This window comes from Tursiops truncatus, chromosome 16, assembly GCF_011762595.2.
Source record: "Tursiops truncatus isolate mTurTru1 chromosome 16, mTurTru1.mat.Y, whole genome shotgun sequence".
In the NCBI taxonomy this organism is placed as follows: Eukaryota; Metazoa; Chordata; class Mammalia; order Artiodactyla; family Delphinidae; genus Tursiops; species Tursiops truncatus.
In genome coordinates this window covers 30375156-30396171 of record NC_047049.1, presented here as the reverse complement: position 1 = coordinate 30396171, position 21016 = coordinate 30375156, and the positions used below count along the sequence as shown (strand labels likewise).

General features: G+C 36.2%; 1 protein-coding gene across 15 annotated transcripts in view; it reads left to right on the top strand.

The window, feature by feature from the left end:
* The window catches only part of LCOR (ligand dependent nuclear receptor corepressor), a 136425-nt gene that overhangs the window by 97144 nt on the left and 18265 nt on the right, over positions 1-21016 (top strand). The window contains exons 10-11 of one of the 15 annotated variants that reach the window (XM_019939725.3): positions 276-1280; positions 3730-9775. The exons of 13 other annotated variants lie outside the window; for them this stretch is intronic. In XM_019939725.3, coding sequence (XP_019795284.2) covers positions 276-1245 — 970 coding nt within the window. In that variant the 3' untranslated portion in view covers positions 1246-1280; positions 3730-9775. Of the gene's footprint in view, positions 1-275; positions 9776-21016 lie in introns of those variants that run through there. One more of the 15 variants, XM_073794136.1, reaches the window with a different exon arrangement.

The following is a 21016-nucleotide window of genomic DNA, read 5'->3' as shown; positions in this document are numbered from 1 at the left end:
AACCAGAGACCAGCTGACAGGTTTAATTTTTCTTTGCCCAAAAGCTCTTGGTTTTTTTTCTTTTTGTTTTTTTGGTTTTTGTTTTTGTTTTTGTTTTTGTGAACAAGTTTAAAACTAACTGCCGAGACCATTTTTTTTAAATTTTAGAGAAAATAAATAAATAACACAAAGTGATGTTACCCAAGCAAGGCCTTCTAATAAAGGAGTGGTCCCCTCACCCATCCCTCCCTACCTGTGCAAGTCCTGCTCACATCAGTTTCCTTCCATCCAATTAGGCGACCTGGGAGACCCAGCCAGTACCGCCCAGACGGACTTCGGAGTGGTGATGGGGTACCTCCAAGAAGCTTACAGGATGGAACCAGGGAAGGTTTTGGACACTCCACATCACTCAAAGTTCCACTGGCTCGATCCCTGCAGATTAGTGAAGAACTACTGAGCAGAAACCAATTGTCCACAGCTGCCAGCCTTGGACCATCTGGATTACAGAATCATGGACAGCACTTAATATTATCCAGGGAAGCCTCTTGGGCAAAACCACATTATGAGTTCAACCTCAGCCGTATGAAGTTCAGGGGAAATGGTGCACTCAACAACATCAGTGACCTTCCTTTTCTTGCAGAAAACTCTGCCTTTCCAAAAATGGCACTTCAAGCAAAACAAGATGGGAAAAAGGATGTGAGCCATTCATCTCCTGTAGATTTAAAGATACCACAAGTTCGAGGAATGGATCTTTCTTGGGAAAATCGCACTGGTGATCAGTACAGCTATAGCTCTTTGGTAATGGGTTCACAAACGGAGAGCGCGCTTAGTAAAAAATTAAGGGCTATTCTTCCAAAACAAAATAGAAAAAGCATGTTAGATGCTGGACCCGATTCTTGGGGCTCAGATGCTGAGCAGTCTACCTCTGGACAGCCATATCCCACATCGGATCAAGAAGGAGATCCTGGCTCCAAGCAGCCTCGGAAGAAAAGAGGGCGTTACAGACAGTACAACAGTGAGATACTGGAGGAAGCAATCTCAGTGGTTATGAGTGGAAAAATGAGTGTTTCCAAAGCTCAGAGTATTTATGGGATTCCCCACAGTACACTGGAGTACAAAGTAAAGGAGAGGCTGGGCACTTTGAAAAACCCTCCAAAGAAAAAGATGAAGTTAATGAGGTCGGAGGGGCCAGATGTTTCTGTAAAGATTGAATTAGATCCCCAGGGAGAGGCAGCACAAAGTGCAAATGAATCAAAAAATGAGTAGGAATACTGTAGAGTGCCAATTACTGTACAAACTGGGTGAGCACTACTGCATTGTTCAGCTGTCATTGCTTGCACCTAACTTCATTTACTGTGACACTTGTTTCTTTGCAGATTTTGCATTGACTTGTGTGTACAGGGGTGAAAGGTGCATTCTGAATGTTGCATATTTTAAAATTTTCGTGTGCAGTATGGCTCGGGATATTGTTTGGCCTTTTGCATGTTTCTCTACAAAAGAGAATTGAGTTACCTCACAGAGAACAGATACATGGAAGTGGACTCCTTGCCTGTAGAGCCTGCATGCTTTTCTTTTTTTTTTCTTAAGTTATATTTGCCTTTATTTAAAAGAAAAGAAAAGAAAAAAGCCCCCTTTTAGAGACCACCTCTGTCATATTGGGAGCTTTATTATTGCAAATTGGAAAGCCATCTTATGAAATTATTCACATTTTTTTCTTCTGAGATTCAACTAATTTAAGGGTTAAACTAAAGAAACCAAGAACAATGAACTTTTGAATTTAAGAAATTTGGCTATTCAATGATAAATAATTATTTGGGTCAATTAACATTTTATGATTTCCTTCTCACTATTAAGTTTACTTAACAAATTAGCAATCTATTTAGTGCTCACCCAGAGGGGGGAAGGAGGTGGAAAATGTGCACACACTACCTTCAAAAATGCTTCAATTACGTTGTAACACTACCTTTGCTGTTACTTCATTTGGGATTTTCTAAGGGTAGAATTTGGTCTCACCAACAAGTGAGGATATAGCCTTATCTCATGGAGGACGAGCTCCGTTCTTACTCAGGAGCAGTCAGGGTACATTACATAAAACAATAGAGGATGCCTCATTTTAGCAAATTAAGTTTCTTTGTATTCTTAAATCCTTTTACAGATTTGATCATGTGCTAACTAACAACTAAATGTCAGTTGCAGCAACTATTTTAAAATATTTAAGATCTGTTTTTTGGGGGATGGGAGAAATAGGGGGGAAATGTGTGTAATTATAATATTGCAAAAGTGGTATCTAGATTTTACAGCCTCAGTAATCTGCTCAAATATCCACATAAGTGAAGAATCCATGTTTGTGGTGAGAGAAAGAACACAACCCCAAGGTAACCTAAAATGATTTAGGTTGCATTTCAGTTCTGACAATAATTCAATGAGAAGTCAAGCTGCTTAGCAATTCTTTTTTAACTAATTCAGATACTAGTACAAGGGGGCAGGGGTTTTTTTTTTAGTTTTATTTGTTGCTTTGAACTCTTTTTTTCTTTTTTTTGGCATCCTACATACTGTCCCCTTCTTAACTTTTTCTGATATTTAGCTGAATTTTATGGTTGTTTAGCACACAGTTCAGGATCTTTCAGACTGTGTTTTGTATAAGCACTCCTTAAAGAACACCTAAGGTTTTTTTTGAGATGGGCTTTTAAAATTACAGTGATACGGTTTGGAACATTTATTTTCTACAACTTTTTTGCAAGAATAACAGGTAAATAAAGCCCATGAAATTTAATTTTGCATTGTGACCAAATTAAAATTACTCTTTGTGCAAAACAAAATCCACCCCACATACACCCTATATTCTAATCTGCTGAGAAAGGTGGTCAGCCCCTTCTAAATGCTTAACCAAAAACAAACAAAAAAATCACTGGAGTTTTTGTGTAAAATAAAATCAAAACTTGGAGCGTTAAATTGAGGTTGATGATTTCTGATGGATACTAACAGTTTGAGAAGTAGGTCCAGATATTCCCAAGGCATAAATTCTTGCCTGGAAACTTTGGAGCAGTTAATTAGGTTAAGGATAGTTTTCCCTCAGCAACCTGTGTGTTCAAAGGTTAGGCACACCATTGCTGTTATTAAAATACACACATTCTTGACATAGCCTGGGCTTGGGTTCCTCTTTTGGTTTGGTTATTTTGTGCAGCAGTTTAATCAGTGGATGACTGAGCCTGTTTCCTCTTAGCTTTCTAGTCTTCTCAACAGAAAAAGCAGTTTGGGTTCAGAGCAGTGTATGACTCTGCAGTATTTTCTAGCCTAGCTGGAAGTTGCAATAAAATACTTAATGAAATGTATGGTTTTCATCTGCAGTTGAAGGAAGTTGTAGAAATTTTGCTGAAAGCAAAGGACTAAGCTTATGAAGGAACACCTCCTTTGTTCCACACTCGATTTGTCACACACAATTAATTGCAGCCATGGTACCTTTTTGCATGATGTTTGGGGGTATTCGGTAGCCCAAGATTGATGCAAAAAGGTCCTTTGCGCAATTAATTTGTGCTTGTTTTTATCCCCTCAGAAAGGCATCATTAAAGGCCCATTTAAAAATCTGGCCCTAAAAGTTCAACTTTTGTAGAGTTTTACTGTTCAGAGAGGTTTTAATCCTATGTGGTAGTCTCTAAAGTGATGTATGAGTTGAGTTATGTAAATTTTGTCATTGTAGTGTACATGGAGTGATCATTTTACTAACATAAATATTTTCTATGTGTGTTTCAGTGGATGACAATCGAGCAGCAGAAGAATGGTGTGCCTACCCTTTAATGCTGCAGTTTAAATAAGAGAACTTGTATTGTGTCATTTCAGATTGTAGGCTGAGTTGTAAATAGTGAAAATTTGAGTACTTCTATTATTTGTTTTGGTTAGAAAGTGAATTTAAAAAACAAACCAAACTCTAAACTTTCTCAGATTAAAAGTCCTGAGACCTGAAGATTGTAATATTCATGTCTGTGAAGCTTTTAAACATTACACTTGAGATCAGTCATGACTTGATATTCAGGTAACTTTTCTTTTCCAAGAAGCTTTTGAATATTTCCTCCAAAGGTCGGTCGGTCTCTCTCTTTCTTTTTGAGTGTAGATTATTTTAAAGCACTAATTGCATTACACTGGTAACTGCAATATAAAATAGCCATTATTGTTTTGTGAAGCATGGTTGAAATTAGATAGTGGTCCCTTTTAAATTTCATGAGCCTCTCCAAAAAAAAAAAAAAAAAAATTAAAAAAAATACAGAAAGCTGCTGAATATTTCAAAAGATATATATTTTACCTTATTGTAGGTTTTGTAAAGTTAGTTTGTAATATTCAGGTGCACTTTTAATGTTAAATTTTGTGTTCAGAGTTCCATTATACCATGTGTTTCTTGGATGTGGCTCATCACGTGGCTGGCTGTCATGTCAGTCTTGGTGCCGCAGTGATCCCGTAATATTTGGTTTCCCTCTTGATTTGCCACTATTCTGTATTGGCACTTTCAGTGTAGATATTCTAGTTTGGGAACATCCTCCTAAATGTGTAATAGAGATTGGTCTATTCGCATGCTTAATTTCTGCTAATCAGAGTTTTGCATGGCCCAAACAACAGCTGACCATTTTTATGGTATGGGAAAGTATAGTTCACAGCTATCTTTGTCACAAAAGCCTTTTCTCCTTTCATTTTTCAGTAGGCAGATGATGACATTACTCCAACTCTATGATATGACTCAAAATAATATTAGGAGATAATGTATTTAAAATCAACTCCTACATTTTTTTATGAGAGAACATAGATGTAGAGTAGATAAGCTATGGCACTATAAAATCAAAAACACTAATTCCGTGGAAGGATATCTAGTTGGTATTTTTATCATTAGCTTTCTCACTTTTGAAACAGTCATCAAGCTTGACAGTAATGTAGTATATTACTTTTGTTTAGTAGGCTTACAGGTGACTGAACTGTGTTTGTGATGAGCTATACACTTTATTCTGTTCCCCAAATACCGTGAAGGACAAGGTCTCTCTTTCAGGAAAAATAATTTATATTTGTGTATAATACTTTTTAATGTTAAGTTTGTTGTTATTCTGAAGTTTAGATGTTGCTTGATAAACCTTTGCTGCAGCAGATCATGGATATGAGTAAGGCTTTGTGTGATAATAGGGGTCCTTAAGTGAAGTTAATTACTGTTCAGTTCTGGTGAGCAAGCTCAACAAGTGTGAAGTGTGTATTAGCTTTATTTGGTACACTTTTACTTTACAATATTGAAGTGCTTTTAGAACTCTGGTTATCTTATATAAACCATTACCTCAACCAGTTGGCATTTCCATTCCCCAACATTTTACCTGAGCTATATATAAGATGAGCTATATGGGATCAGATAGTAAAACAGTAAGGCACAATGAGAAGTTTAGTTCCCAATTTTCTGGAGAGAACTCTAAATTAAACTAAAAATGACTACCTGCAAAGGCCCATATCATAACTACCTTCTGTCATTAGGCAGTACATAGCAGCCTTGGAGCTGCTAGTGAGCTATGTGTTCTCCCCCTGCCCCCAAGTAAGCACATGGTGCGAGGCTGGGTTCTAAGCCTTTGTGAGTCTCTTATATTTCATTGACCCACAATAGTGAAGCTTGGATTCAGTTATTTTTATAAAACAAATTATTGAGGCAGCCCAATGTCAGAACCTGAAATTATTTTGAGTAGTTACAGCAGATATGACAGCTCAGTGTCATTTTCTTAACAGCTATTATCCCTGTAGATTTAATTTTCAAGCTACATATTTTTGCTTTTGAAATTATTCTTTCTTTAACTAAATGCCAGAGGTTGTTTTCATGTGAACCATCCTTTTCTGATATGTATATATTCAGGTTGCTGTCATTGGTGATGGAATATGGCAATAGACTGAATTGTTCCACTTAGTCTTTTATAGGAGACATTAAAATTTACAGGTTAAATTTTGACCTTCATGAAGATATCAAAGATTGTTTTCCTTGTTACCTTTCCATTATAATTAGGTCTTCATTAATACTACGGTCAAGCCAGTGTTATTAAACTTAATGGCTTTAACCAAACAGCCCATTTGGAAACTTTATTAAGCTATATAGGGATTTTTTTTTAATCTAATTGCTTTCAAGCTCTACTGAAAAGGAAAAAAGTATAATCGTGGTACAAGGAATGCAGACCTCCAAAGTCTTCTTAGGTTTTTTTTGGATACATTCTGTCCTTGAGACTTAAGTAGGATTTGTGAACATGGTGACTGAAGGGAAAATAGAGGAAATTCTTTGCATATTCTCTGTCTCTTATTCCCAAATAAACTCCCAGTTGCCTTTTAAAGAAGCAGACATTATCCCTGTAGCTGTGTGCCCTAAGTGTTATGAAGGAGATTGGAGGGGAGGGAGTTGGGAAGTAGGATGGGGAAAGTATGTAGATCAGGAAAAGCTAAAGATTCTGCCCTACAATACTAAAAATGAGTTGCAGGATAGATAACATGGTGAAGTTGGGCCACCTTCATTTGATAGTCAGAAAAATCTTTTAGAGTGTTTGAAAAGTGAGAATAAAGGCAAATTAATATTGGCTTGACAATAAAATATGAGTTAATTCTGCAACTATTAGGAGGGTAATTTTAAGGTTTCCAGTTCATTTATAGCTATATCAATAAAAGCCGAAAAGCAAGCACTTTTAGTTAATGATAAATTTATTGGATGTAGCAAATATTATAATCATAATATTTAATCTTTATTGTTTGAATATGGAATTAAACTCTTTACCCCATCTTGAGCTGTCATTGAACAGGCTCAAGATGATCTTTTCAACACTGGAAATGACCCTACACACATACCAAAAAAATCTAAAGCAGTAAGACATATTTGAAGATCCATACCTCTTAGACTTTTTAGATTTGTCTTGGGAAAGAATTTATGAACCTGTAACCAGTATTAGTGCAGTCTTGGGTTCCTTGTTCTGCATAATTGCACCCTTTCTCAGGTATGTCCTGAAAACATAAATTTTAAAATAATCTCTTTAGAGATTAGATTCTCAGTGGATAGTGTGTAAGGGGACTGGGGGAGGGGGGTGGGAGGGTTGGACACAGGACACTGACACAGTAGGGCAGGGATTTTTAACATACAATAGCCAAATAGAATTTCAATCTACAATATTTTTAGCCCCTCAGAATGAGTTGAACAACATCTGTTATTTGGTAAATACCCGGTGCTACACTCCTAAAAGTCTTTTGTTTCATCCAGGTGACTTTGTTTCCTGCTTGGTGGAAGGGTATATAGTAAACTTTACTGTCACTAGGAAAGCACTTGTCTGAAATGTTTAAAGTACTAGAAAAGGGATAATTCAGCACTTTTTCTGTTACAACACTAAAGTCTTAATTTATCTTCAGAGTCTTAGGTACTGTAAGTTTTAGGGTGATTATTTAAAAATATAAAACATACTACATAATATGGGGTCAGATCACATTTATATGAATAATTCTTGTCTTATTTTTTAAAAAGACAATAACATTTTGTACCTTTCAAGCAATTCCAAATGATTGCCTCATTTTCCCCATTTCATTAAGCATTTCAGGCTAAGAATTTGGAATTTGAGAGGAGGTGAGGGGGAAGTTCCCCAAAATGAAAAATTGTGTCAGACAGTTTTAGAAAAATAAATCACTAGGAAAATGGGTAGGGATTCTCTCTCCCTTTAAGTCTTCAGGGAATGAGCAGTATTTAGAATCTTTGGCTGAAATTCAGGCCTTTTTACTGTGTAAATTTTTAATATTAATTCACTGACATGCTTTTTACATCAGAGGACTGAAAATGGATCTTAATGTTTTTAAGTTGTGGAAGGGTATATTTCTAAAATGAAGGGGGGGGATAATTAACTAGGTTAGTATACCAGCATTAGTAAGTTCAAGGAATTTTAGTATGTAATAGCAAAGTGTTTGATTAAAAGTCTAATCCTATATTGCTAGTCAAAATTATAGTTACATTCTGATCTAGGAAAGATATAGTCATTGGATATTGATATGCTGTGCTGTCAGAAAACCAGACTAAGATAGAAACCTTTATCTGACTCCCACATGTTGCTTGTTCTGATGGGATGTATACTTTACAGCAGCTTGTTGCTGCTTTGAGAAGAAACATATAAACTATACATTCGGAGTGTTTGCGTATAATTCTTTATAACCTCCACTTTAAACTGTCAAACATTGGTATTTTATCAGTCCACACTGTTAAATATAGCTAATGTTCTTAGGAATCCAACTTGTACACACTGTTTAAAAACCCTCAGGGACAGTTTACACACTATTCTCACTCAATTCAGGTACTTTGATGCTATTCTTAAACCTAACAGTGACTTGTATTTTTCTGTTTTGCTTTTATTTTGACGTGCTGGTAGCACATCCTTGATGAATGTCAACTTAAAAACTCAGTTCAGGTATCCAGGTATAACTCAGCCAAACAGATTTTAAAGCTGCATATAACTCTCCAGCACACGGTGCCTCACACTCTTATAGTGGCATTCTATATATTCAGTTATTACTACTGAGCAGATAATATGGGGGTTCCTGTTAACAGTGTATTTAAAAAGACAAAATGTGCATAAATGTATAGCCAGCACATGCAACACATACACATACACAGTTAAACTATATATTTTTAAATGCCACTAATAGCCAGCACAATTAAACGACATTCCTTGCTGCTTCTGTAAGCTATAACAGATGCAGTTCTTCCTCAATGTGGCTCTTGCTTCTTCACCATACTACTACTAAATTCAAGCACTGGTCCTTGGGTGTCTGACCTCTACATTCTAGTTTATGCAATGTCTTTAGAGAATTCTGTGCACTGGCCACTGTGATGGAACCGTTGGGCCAGGAGTGCTCTGATTTTATTAGTAGTGATTCTGCCAAAGTTGGTGTTGTAACATGAGTATGTAAATGTCAAAAAAATTAGCAGAGGTCTAGGACTACATATCAGCAGACAATTCTGTCAGTATATTTTGTAGCCTAGAAGTCCTCAATGACAAGTTTCTTCTGATGTGAAGTTCTAATTCCAGTGTTTTAGCCCTTTGCATCTCTAATGTTAAGACTTGTCTGTTAGAGGTCTTTATTCTTTAAAACTCCTTTTGTTTTCTGCAGTACTGTCTGTGGTTAACAAAATAGATTATTCCTCTGCTTTAGTATTTGATATCTTACATCTAAAAGGAATTCTCCATATATAAAACCCATAGCCTTTGAAGATACGGAAAATGGCATCTTTCAGATTTCTAGAAGTTCAAGTGTCATGCAACAAAACAGGAACCCCCTTTACTCTTATGGACCTCATTTCAATATACTGTTTACAGTTTGACGGAATTGTATAATTTAATATTTCTCTTGTACTGTAGTTTATATTTATTTACAGATTTTTTTTGTACTGTGTGATTTGAACTTTTTGTTCCTTGCTATGATCAACATTTATGTAGTAGAGCACTTATGATCACAATTTAAGTTTTTTGGTTTGATTGCACTACATTAATTTTTTAATGCAGTTCTGATTTTGACTGGACTAAAAATAAGCTGTGTCTTAATGTATGTGATGAGTACTTAAAATTTTAATCCATGTGGTCCCCTTTTTTTTGCATTCTATGTCAAACGCGCTAGTTCTTTCGTGCATGTGTAAGATTTAATGGTTCCATTGTATTATTTGACCATGACATTTTGGAGAAACATTCCCAGCTGTAATGTTGTGTATGGTAGTTCTCACTGGATGCTAGACTTTTCAAAACCACTATTCTTCTAATAAATTTTGTTGTGAAAACTGTTTTAAAAGCTTGGTTTCTACTTCTTAAGATTATGATGCTTTTTTTACAAATCCACAAAAGGGGTAAGATTTCAACGTGCACTGTAAATGCACTTGGTAATCAAAGCTTGTAATCTTTTGTGATAAATTATTTCCAGATGAAATCCCTTAGATAACTAGAAGTTGATGCTTCAAAATTGTGCTTCAGTATTTGGATTCGGTACTGCCTTGTAACCCTGTCTCTCTACTAATTTGATACTCCCCCTACCTCAGCTTTCTTCATTGGATTATTCACTTTAAATATTATCAGCTAAACAAGATACATTCACGTTTTCATAATACCTGCTTGCTGAACTTAATTTTTCATAATTTTCTTAGAGTAAAACTTTATTCTGGGATTACTTGCCAAAAAGAATAATGATTTACTCATTTTTGTTTGCTCTTGAGGCAGAAGTGTGAAAGCGCTGTCAATTCAATTAAGGTTATTATAGTAATTCAGATTCTTGGGAGAATGCTGGTATTTCCTTTTACCAGACAAATAACAGCATATATGTTGCTCAACATTTATATTGTGGGTTTTAGAAACGGGGTGTAAAAAAAGTTTTGTATTACAAAGTGATTTCTGTTGTAAAGTGGTTAGGAAGGAACAACTGATAAAGTTGTTAAAGTTGATAAACAACTGATAAAAACAGCTTTACAGTGGTAAAGATCAGAAATGATAAGCAAAATGTTTTAGAAAGCTCCTTTTTCAAGCTCATGATATTCATGTAATATAGGTTGGTTGAAGTGATTTGCAGTCATTTCTAATGGAATTTTGTATTTTTTAATGATGTTATTGTTGGTAGTTGGTCTAGATTATCTTTCAGTTAATTTTTTTGGTCTCATTTCTTTGGCTGCCTAGCTAACACTTTGTGCCTTTTGGCCTGATGTTTATAAAATCGGAAATCTTGCTGGTACTACAGGCTTGTTTCCTTGCTTCACTTGTTCCCCTTACTCAGTTATGCCATGTGTCTATAGAACATTTTTATAGAAACCTAATTATTATTTCTTTGTATAAAGCTATAACTACGTGTTTCTTGTCATTATCCATTTTAGACTGGTGGCCAGGTCAGTTGTTAGTAGGATTATAATCTAGCATCTCATCAATGAATTTATTTTAGTGATCCTATCTTCATGTTGATACTTAGCTCTTCAGTTATGACCTGATTTTTAAAAAGGACTTATTTCTTCTAATCCAAAATTTTCTTCTCTGATTCTGCTGATACTTTGGAATTAATTCAGGAACTCTTGGGAATCAGGGAAACTGCATAAGGGAAATGGAGTGGAAAAAATGGAAAATGGTATCTGCTTTCTGAGTTGTGGAGTTGTTATTTTTTCCTCAAGGACTGTGAACTCCTCTCACCAGACACTTGTATTCAAATGTAAAAACATACACCCAAGTCATATGTTGTTAGATTTTGTAGCTGATATGAGTGAAAACCTTTTTTTAACAAAGTATTTATTTATTAAGTAACATTAAGAGATAACTGTTCTTGTATTCAGAGTATCCACTTTATCATTATTTGCTTCCAAATGGTAAGCATTTTAACACAGAATTTTAGTCATCATATTCACCTTATAAGTTGTTGGACTTTTTGCTGTTTAGGGGGAAGTGGTTAGTGTACCAAACTGCATTTACAAGTGGAGTAGACAGGCTTGTTTTCAGAGGTTAGTGGAAAAGAAATGTTCTCAGAACATTTTAAAAGATTGATAGGTATATAATGAATAGTTTAAGTCATGATTTGGTTCGAGTTCAGCGTGGAAGTAAGCAAAAGTATATCAAAATTCATAAGTATGAAATCTTATTGAGCCTGGAGCTTTTTATAGGCGTGTAAGAATACTGTTGTTTATTGACTGGTAGTTTTAAAATGTTCATTGTACTTTTCTTGCCCACTTTTATTTGATCAGCAGTTTGGAGTGATAAGGGATTATTTGGTAATATAAATTTCTTGCAACTTGGTGTACTAGAAAGATCACTTGTTTTTTTCGTCTGTAAAGTGAGCGTTGTCCTGAATGCCTTGTAGGCCCCATTTCAACTCTGCGTCTGTTAAAAATGCAACTGTCTATTTAAATGTGTGACAAATACACCAATTATATCTGTTCAAACATTGAGAAATACAGTAGCAACCCTTTATTAAATAATAAGTTCTTATAAACCTTAGGTCTTTGCAGCATTTTCTAAAGGAAAATGATGCCTTTTATTTAAAGCAGATCCATTTTGTTAAGTTTTTGTTATGAATTGTATGAATGTGACAGTGCTTTTGCAAAAATTAGATTGAGCAGTTACTTTTTCTGATTAATTTTAAAGTATGTTATTCATAGTTTCTGTTCTGATTGTGTGCGGGCTAGTTCTGCTTTGAATGTTAGAGCACAGAGAGTTCTGGGGATCATTGGATATACTCAATGAAAATCAATCTTTTAACAATACAGATGCCTGGGTCAGTTTATAAGAGTGAGGCTTGAACATGTTATATATTTTCAAATTGTAACAGGTTTTTTTGTTTTGTTTGCATTTTTAAAGTTTGTTTATTCAACAGATCTCTTTCTAATTGTGTCAAAAGACATAAAATTTACAGACTTAAAGGTTTTTAAGTGTATGGTTTAGTAGTGTTAAGTATATTCACATTGTTGTGACCATAGTGGGTTTATTAACCCACTGATTAAACACTGTTGGTCCCATCCTAATCTTTCATTTTTAAAATGAAAAATAAGGAACTTGGGGTCTTTAAGGGACTTGCCCGCCCTCCTCACATAACGAGTTGCCCTTAATACTCATGATTCCAAACCATTATACTTATCTTTATACTTATACCACTTTGGCACTCTTGACTCAACTTAGAATGAGGGATTTAATCTAATATTTTTCTTTTAGATTCACTTTTAACTAATTAAATCTTAGCTGTTAATTAAATCAACTAATTTTATTCTTGAATAAACTTACATTGCTTTTTAGGAAGAGAATTAAATCTGTATTTAATTATGAAATTCCCACTAAAGAAATTACATTTGAGGCATTTAAAACTTCATTGTTAAATAGAAATCAGTATTATTGACTCAGTACTGGAAGAGGTGAATAGGTAGGGCATAGAGAGAAGAGTAGAGAATATCCCAAGTTTAAGAGATAGAATTTGATGGGCCTGGCTTAAAATCCCAGCCCTTCTACTTTCTTAGTACATGGTCTTGGACAAGTTATTGAACCTTTCTGAGCCTTAGTTTTCTTATGTGTGAAAGGGGTTTATGCGACCCACCTCATAGATTTGCTGTGAGGCTTAAATGAGATTCTGTATGTAAAATACTTAGCACTATGCCAGGCTCTTTGCAAGTGCTCAATAAATGAAAACTAGGAGTGAAAGCACCTGGCAGGAGTTAATTTAGTATGAGAGGTAAGGAGAGTGAGAAAATCCCATTGAAAGTTGTGGAGGAAGCTGTTTATATTGATTAGAACTTGGAAAGTGAGGCAGATGAGTTTATATTAGACTGGGATATTGGGCAGCCAATCTTGTTTTAACTGTAAAATGAGAGATGGAGAAATGTTGGAACTATAATTGAAACCTGGAATGCTGCTTTTCTGATTTCTTGGTCCTGTTTGAGAGGAATATTATCAAAATTATCAGTCATTCTTTATTTCTTTTCAAAGATTAAGTGGAATAAAAGTTGTTTGGAAAGTAGAAGAATTTATAGAATTTATTTTCCTTTCCACTGTATAGAGTTTTTTGTATTTTCAAGGTTGAAATTTTACATGCTTCGAATCTGTAGATTTTTCTTTTTATGTGGTGGTAGTTTGTATAACACAATGTAAGATCTAGGTGGGGATGTGTGTGTGCTTATGTGTTTGATCATCAAACCTTTAGTTTTCCAGTGAAAGAATCTGGGGACTCTACTGCCTGTTTAATGAGATTCTAATTACGCTCTTACCAAATGGGAGTTCTGTGCATTTCAAACAGATAAATCAGATCATAGCTAGCACAGTTTAGAGGTGTTCATTTCAGCGTCTATTAAAATGACTTGAGACATTTTTCCCAGGAAAACCTAGTAGTATAATTTTAGCTAGATAGAGATGGACTAAGAAGAAAATAACGAGGGTAGCAGACTCTCGTGAGATGCCAGGAATTGGTGAGTCTGTGTAGACCAGCTCTGCAAACTTAATCAGCCAGTTATATCTTACTAGTAAGTTATAAGATCAGTTCAGGGGGTTCTAACCAACATTTTAAAAAGAAATTAAAAAGAAAAAAGAATCAGAGTACATAGCATATAATACGGATAAATATTTTGTTGAATCTTATGTGTTGTCATACACATACAAACTAGGATGTGATGTGTGTACTGAGTTACTTTGTAAGAAGTATTTCTTGTTTTTGGTTGCAGTCAGAAATTCTAATGGCTTCTGAAAGCCATTATGTAAACCATACCTTTTCATACTTGTTTTTTTGGTGCCAGCAACCTCCTGTGTGCTTACAGTTCGGAGCCTACACTCTTACTGTCTGACCTTCAAAATTCCCTTCCTTTCCCTGCCTCCTTGATTTGAATTCATTTTCTTTGAAAGCTTTTTCTTTTCCCTTCTGATTATGTGTCAAAATGTTACCTCTGCCCTTTTCAGTTCCCTTGAAAAGTGTCTTGGGAAAATTATTTTCACTACATAGTAATTTATTTGGTTAGTTTATTCATCACTTACTTATGCCTGAGATGTACTAAGCCCCAGTTTTTAGGCAGTGAAGCTACCACGTTAAAAAGGCCAAAGTCCTGGACCTATAGAAAGGTTTACAATCCAATGGAGGGGGTAGCCACGTCAGCTGTTACCGTGCAGCATAAGCGCTATTTATAAAAGATAGACGCAAACCATGAGAGTATAGTGAGAAAGAAAGAACACGGCCCACAGGGAGAAGGTGCTAAAAGAGGATGGACTGTGAGCAGTGGGAAATTGACTGAAATTTTATGCAGAAAAAGTGACGAGATCATATTTGGGCTCTAGGAAGATGGCAGTTCTGGGTAATGTGCAGCAAACTGTAAAGTGACAGGGAGCTTAGAATATAGTGTTCTCCAAGGGAAGTCGAATCAGTATAGGTGAACTGGATAGTATATTGGAAGCAAGAGAAGTGGTGAAACTAAGGATAAGGATTGAGGTAGAGTAAGTACCTAAGTTGAGTATTTGTGCCTGTGTGTGTACGTATGCTTATACATTTGCTTATATTTTGTCTTCCAATATTCCCAAATAAACCTCAAATATACAGATGATTCTGCTTAGTGTTCCCCTCACTCCAGTACATCTCCAACAGTAGCCTTGAGTGTTTCCAGAGAGAGGTGGGATAAGGGATGGTTATAAAAGGACCGTTAATTCCAAGAGCACCCCAGAGAGAATGGTAGACATAAAAATAGTTTTCTTACTGTACTTTAAATTCTAAAGTATATATACCTCCTCTAACATTCATGAGGTGAACACGTGAGAAATAACGTTAAATCTTGTATAAATTACCTTAGGAATCATTTTAAATTTTAAGTCCTTTTACATTTTACAAAGTGGTCTAGGTCCTTTAAATAATTAGTTAATACAATACTTAGGAGTGCTGTCATTGTGTCAATTTTAAGTGATTTATTATATGACAACAAAAGTAGAATTTGCCACTTTTAAGGATTATGGCACAGATTTGTATGGTTTCAAGAGTGGAGATTTAGAACCTTAAGAGAACGTGAGAAAAGGTATAGAAGATCCCATAAAAATCACAAAAGACTCAGGACACTATTAGGTAACTGCTTATTTGGATATTTATGTAATCTGCTAGTTTCCCCTCTTCCTTTCACCCAAAAAGAAACTAGGAATATATGTCAAAAAGCATACCACTTTATTTCTTGAGAAGGAAAAACATTTGTGTTGCAGAGATCTGTCATGTGAACTCTCCAATGTTCTTTTGGTTTCTGTTTGTTTGTGTCAGCTCCCCGTGCCTCCTTTAGGTCTCCATCTGCATACACAGTGCCCTGCAAAGTGGTAGTATGGGTTTTTGAGGTTATCATTATTATCGTCATTATTATTACTACAAAAGAAATATATTCCTCTTGTAGTGGAAATCTTGTGTGGACTGACTCCTGTCAGTTGCACTCCAGGGAAACTGTGCACAGTCCTTGGCCACTGCTGGGCCTTGACAAATGTTTCTTTCCCTTTACCCCCTTGAAGAGAGCATCATGATATGGTACATTTTCTCTCACTTGGGGAAATGAGCGCCTCTATATCCTGCCTAAACAGTGGTATTTTTTTAGTCTATCATCGTCCTGGTCATTTAAAGGGAATTGAAGAGCAGTCTCCCCCAAAGAACAATATAGATTTTAAACCCCTACTTGACAGATACAAAAACAAAAAAGGAAATAGACTAGACTCACTGACTTGTCATGAGCTCTCATGTATCCTGACCTAAAATGTCAGCTATGCCTTTAAGATCAGATGGCTCTTTAATCTGGTTTCAGTAATTCAGTGAGTCTAGGTCTAGGGACAGACACTTCTGCAGTTTCAAATCAACCATGAGCAGAGGTCTGTCCTCTTTGTCTGAAATTACTGTAGTATTTTCTAAAGTCTATTGCAAAGTGTTTTCTAAGAATTCTTAGTTATAATACTCATTAGATAAATAATTTAGATTTGTGTTCTCATCAAATCAGTATTTAGTTATATCATTTAGGGATATTTCTTCCCCCACTTCCAGGAACTGTCATCTTTAAACTTTACACCATCCAGTCCAAAATCCCCTTTCACTGCCTCTGAACCCTCCCTCCTCTTGTTTACATTAATTAACACCAAATGTAATGTAATATGGTCGTGCATGCATAGTCTTACCTGGGATGATAGAAGCAAAAATCAGTTTGATAGAGGGAAAAAATTTTTTTCAGAAGTAAATAGTTTGACAGAAGTGTCTGTTTTGTGAGCCTATTACATTCCTAGAGAGGAGATGGAAACATTGGACTGTTGTGTTTAATGACCCCTTGCTCTGACTTCTGACTCACCAAGTAACTTTCTGATTATATTTCGGCTTCCCAGGTACCTTTGCTATAGGGTGAAAATGCGTTAAAGAGTGAACATAAGGATCTCCTTGATAATTATATTTTTTATTGTAATTTAATAAATTTGACAATCTAGCTAAACTTACGAGAAACAGAAGATACAATATACAAGCCTTAAACTGATTCTATCATATTTAGATCTACTCTAAATAATAGCCTTTTATTAAACCATGAGGTACAGAAAAGCTAGCAAATTATGGCTTCATGTCCAGTAAGCACCCTCTGAAGCACTTCTCCTTTCCCCCAGTTTACAGTATTAATTCATAATTTTTTGAACCTTTTTTCTGCCCTGTTTTTACTGAACTTAGTTAAGAACACAGTAAACTTAGAAAGCTATCACAAAGGGATTGCATGTCTTTTTTTTTTTTTTTTTTTTTTGCGGTACGCGGGCCTCTCACTGTCGTGGCCTCTCCCATTGCGGAGCACAGGCTCTGGACACGCAGGCTCAGCGGCCATGGCTCACGGGCCCAGCCGCTCCGCGGCATGTGGGATCCTCCCGGACCAGGGCACGAATCCGTGTCCCCTGCATCACCAGGTGGACTCTCAACCACTGCGCCACCAGGGAAGCCCATGTCTTTTGTTTTAAAGAAGTAGTTCTCAACTCTTCTTCCACTCCACACCTAAGCAAGATGCCATGTTGCCATCAGCAAGAGTGGCTCACTGAGGACTCTTACAGGGTGAAGAGTTACAGGTACATCTTGGGTTTGGAACCCACCCCCATCTCACCATCACCCACAATTCTGATCTCTCCTTAACCCCAACTTTGAAATCTTTTTCTGTCTAAATCCATCTAAATTCTATCTAAATCCAAATTTAGATAATTAGCTTTTCAGCCACCTGGGAATCAGGTGTTAAGCTGTCTGATTTTAAGAGGCCACTTTCTATTCTGTGATCTTAAGAACTTTATTTCTCACTTTTCTATGTCACATTTGCCTACCCTTTTACTGTTTCTCCTAGTTCAGTTCTAGGGAAAGAAAACTTGGTTGTTCAGTACTTTACACATACAACTATACATGGCCTTTTAGACAGTGAAGAAAAACCTCCATACCCCATGCTTGTCTTCTCCACTACACACACACTCACAGTTTTGTCACAGCCCTTAGAGTATTCCTGTATCCAGGTATGAAAGATACAGAGATGTGAAATAGCCAAGGGTAGATGCATTTCCCAGTGAAGAGTGAGGACTTGTCAGCAGACTTATCCAGACCCTTGAACATACTTATATTTTCTGTGCTTAAAGGACCAGAAGTAAGGAATTAGGGAACATAATTTCAGATTATTATCTGGCAAAAATTACAACTCTTACTGCCTTTAAGCAGGGCAAACAGTGCATTTTTATGTTTTCCTGTATTTAAAGAGAATCAAGCTAAATTAATTTATAACTCTTAACTATTTGGTCCACTCTGTCTAAAATATTGTCTCAAGCTTTCTCTCCCCTTCTGTTTTCCTGGGATTATCTTTCCCTCCTTCTAAGATTAGCTCTCATCCAAACATCATTCACTCTCTCTGTTGATCTTTTTCAGTCAAAAAGAATATATTTTGGTCATCAATGATGTTGCATTGATGATTGGTAGTTACAGAGCAGATACTGAGAGACTACCTGAATCCATCCGTCCCACATTCTAGACTCTTAAAAAATTGTCATTTCAGCTCTCTACCACATCTCTTTTCTATTTGATCTCTTACCCTAAGAGAACATAGGCATTGACCATCCACCATTTATATTAACCACAGGAATGTTTTCCTTTGGAGATTTAAGTATTTCGGCGGTATTGACAAAGTAGGCGAGTTCAGCTATGTCTAACCTCTGATCTAGAAAAACATCATTGAGTAAATCATTAAAGATAGGGTTGTGAAACAACACATCATTCTTAAACTGTGCCTTTCAAAGTTTTTTATGAATATTATCTTATCCTTTTACCACACCCTTAAGAATTAGGCATTGAATTGGGGATAGAAAGACAAATCGGTCAAGGTCACATAGGCCACTTTTCACCAAGGAGAGAAACAGAACTAATCCAGGTAGTTTCCTTCTTCTGTAGCCCTTCCTCCCATTTACCAGTCCCTAAGCTTTTACTGCTCTTCAGTGGTGGTGGTGAAGTATTTCTGACTGATAAACAATTGACTTTAACTATTAGAGAGTGTCCTGTTACTGAGCGGAAGAAACGTGAACTCAAACAAGTGATTTCAAAATCTGTGATGAATTACCGTTCTTGTAAAAATCTAATATAGTCAGATGTGATGCCAACTATAACCACTGAACTAAAAATAAAACATAGTGCTTCTCAGGTCGAGTTGACCTAAGTGTGGTCTGTAGGAGTGAGTAGTCTGTAGGACAGAAGCTCACCCCTCTTTGGTTTCCCTACTTACTGTCTGAGAGTAAATCAGGACAGATGTTGTATTTAGGCTCTATTAAAGGCCTAAGGCTATGGGAAGAATTGAATAACTAGAAGCCAAAGAAAGACCAGCTGTTTAAAACTCAGGCAAAGCTGGCTAGCACCCATTTTCTTAAAACATGAAAAAAGAGTAATAGAATGAAACTTTAAAAAGGTTGATGTTAATTTTTGAAATTAAGTAGTTGAATGATACGAAATTAAAATTCATCTAAACATAGGTCTTATTGATAAAACTTCCAGAGAAAATCAAATAAGGTAGGAAGCTGGGTAATTTAGAAGCACAGTCAAAAGTAATTTTATTACTATAGTTATAAAGTTAGCTATTATAACAGGGCCCATTTAATGATACTTGGACAAAGGTTAGTATTAATGTGAAGGTTCTCATATTCAAGTGAAGCTACTAGTGGGCTCATACCTGTGTGTCCAGTTGCCTACCAGATATCTCAGATTCAGCATCTTATAAAAATTCCAACTCAATGTGTACAGAACTCTTCAGATACATATACCCCAACAATCACCAGCTGCCAGCTTCGTTGCCTGTGTTCCTATCTCAGTAAATGGTGCTACCTAGGAAGAAAATCCAAGAAGCAAACTCAGGAAGCATCATTGATGCTCCCTTTCCCTCCCCCTCTTTTTTGCTAAGAGGAAACAGAAAAACATGAAATGTGGCCCCTACCTACACTCAAGTAGCTTACATCTACTTGGAAAGCTAAGACAAACACAAGACAAATTAAGTCAGTAAAAGATACAAATTATAGGGTATATATACAAAACCCCTGATCATTGCCAAAGAATTTTACAAGCCACTATAGCTTAGGATTTCAGGAAATGATATAGTCACTCCAGGTTGATAGCTTTGAGGTGGCCAAGGATGTAACTGATAAAGAGCACCCTACTGCTTGCTCTGGTGACCTGTGGTTCACCAGTTCATTGTCCCTGATCCTTTTTACCGGGAAAATACACACAAAACGACCCTTTGTTGATTTCTCTTTCTCTCAAGCAAGGTTGCCATTTTCAGTTTTTTTTTTTTTTTTTTCATTTTCAGTTTTAATCTTTTCATCTCCTGAGCTTCCCCAAACCACTGCTATAAATGCGTTTTAAGGCTGGTGTAGTCTGTGTCCACCTCTGTGATGCTGTTTTTCAGCCTCCAAATGCTGTACTGCATTGTTCCAGGTTAGAGTTCAGTGGTACTAACAATGTTTCTTCAGTATGCCTTAGTTGTGAAGACACCACTTCCCCTTGCCATGATGCTGTGAAATAGATAATACCTACTGGTGGTTGGTTGACTGTTTTGTCCTTGGGGACTAGCCATATTGTCACAATCATTGCTTCAGAGCTGATGGCATGGCCCTTTGGAAGGCCTTACATTAGTTTGGGGGTGACTAAAATATTCAATCACTATTAAATTATTGAAACATGTGGGACAGCAGCAAATCCAAGTTTCATAACCATAAAGGAAGTTAGGTATCATCCAAGGATTAATCATTATTCAGTTTTTTACTCTCTGTGAGCATCGCTTTAGAAGAAAGTGCTTCCTCAGTTTTTCTTCAGAGCTCTCTGTACTTTTATTGGGCACACACCTTGATTTCATGAATCTCAAGACGTGTTGTTAACTTCAGACACCAAAGCCTGCTTCCAGAGCACAGCCATGGCTTCACAGCCATGAAGCAGTGTCCAGACATTTTCACATGAGTGCACTTCTTGAATTGGGGAGAACCATTTATTTCTCTCTTTAGTCTTTTCTACAATAAGATGCCATGACATTTCTTAATCCTTCTCATAGATC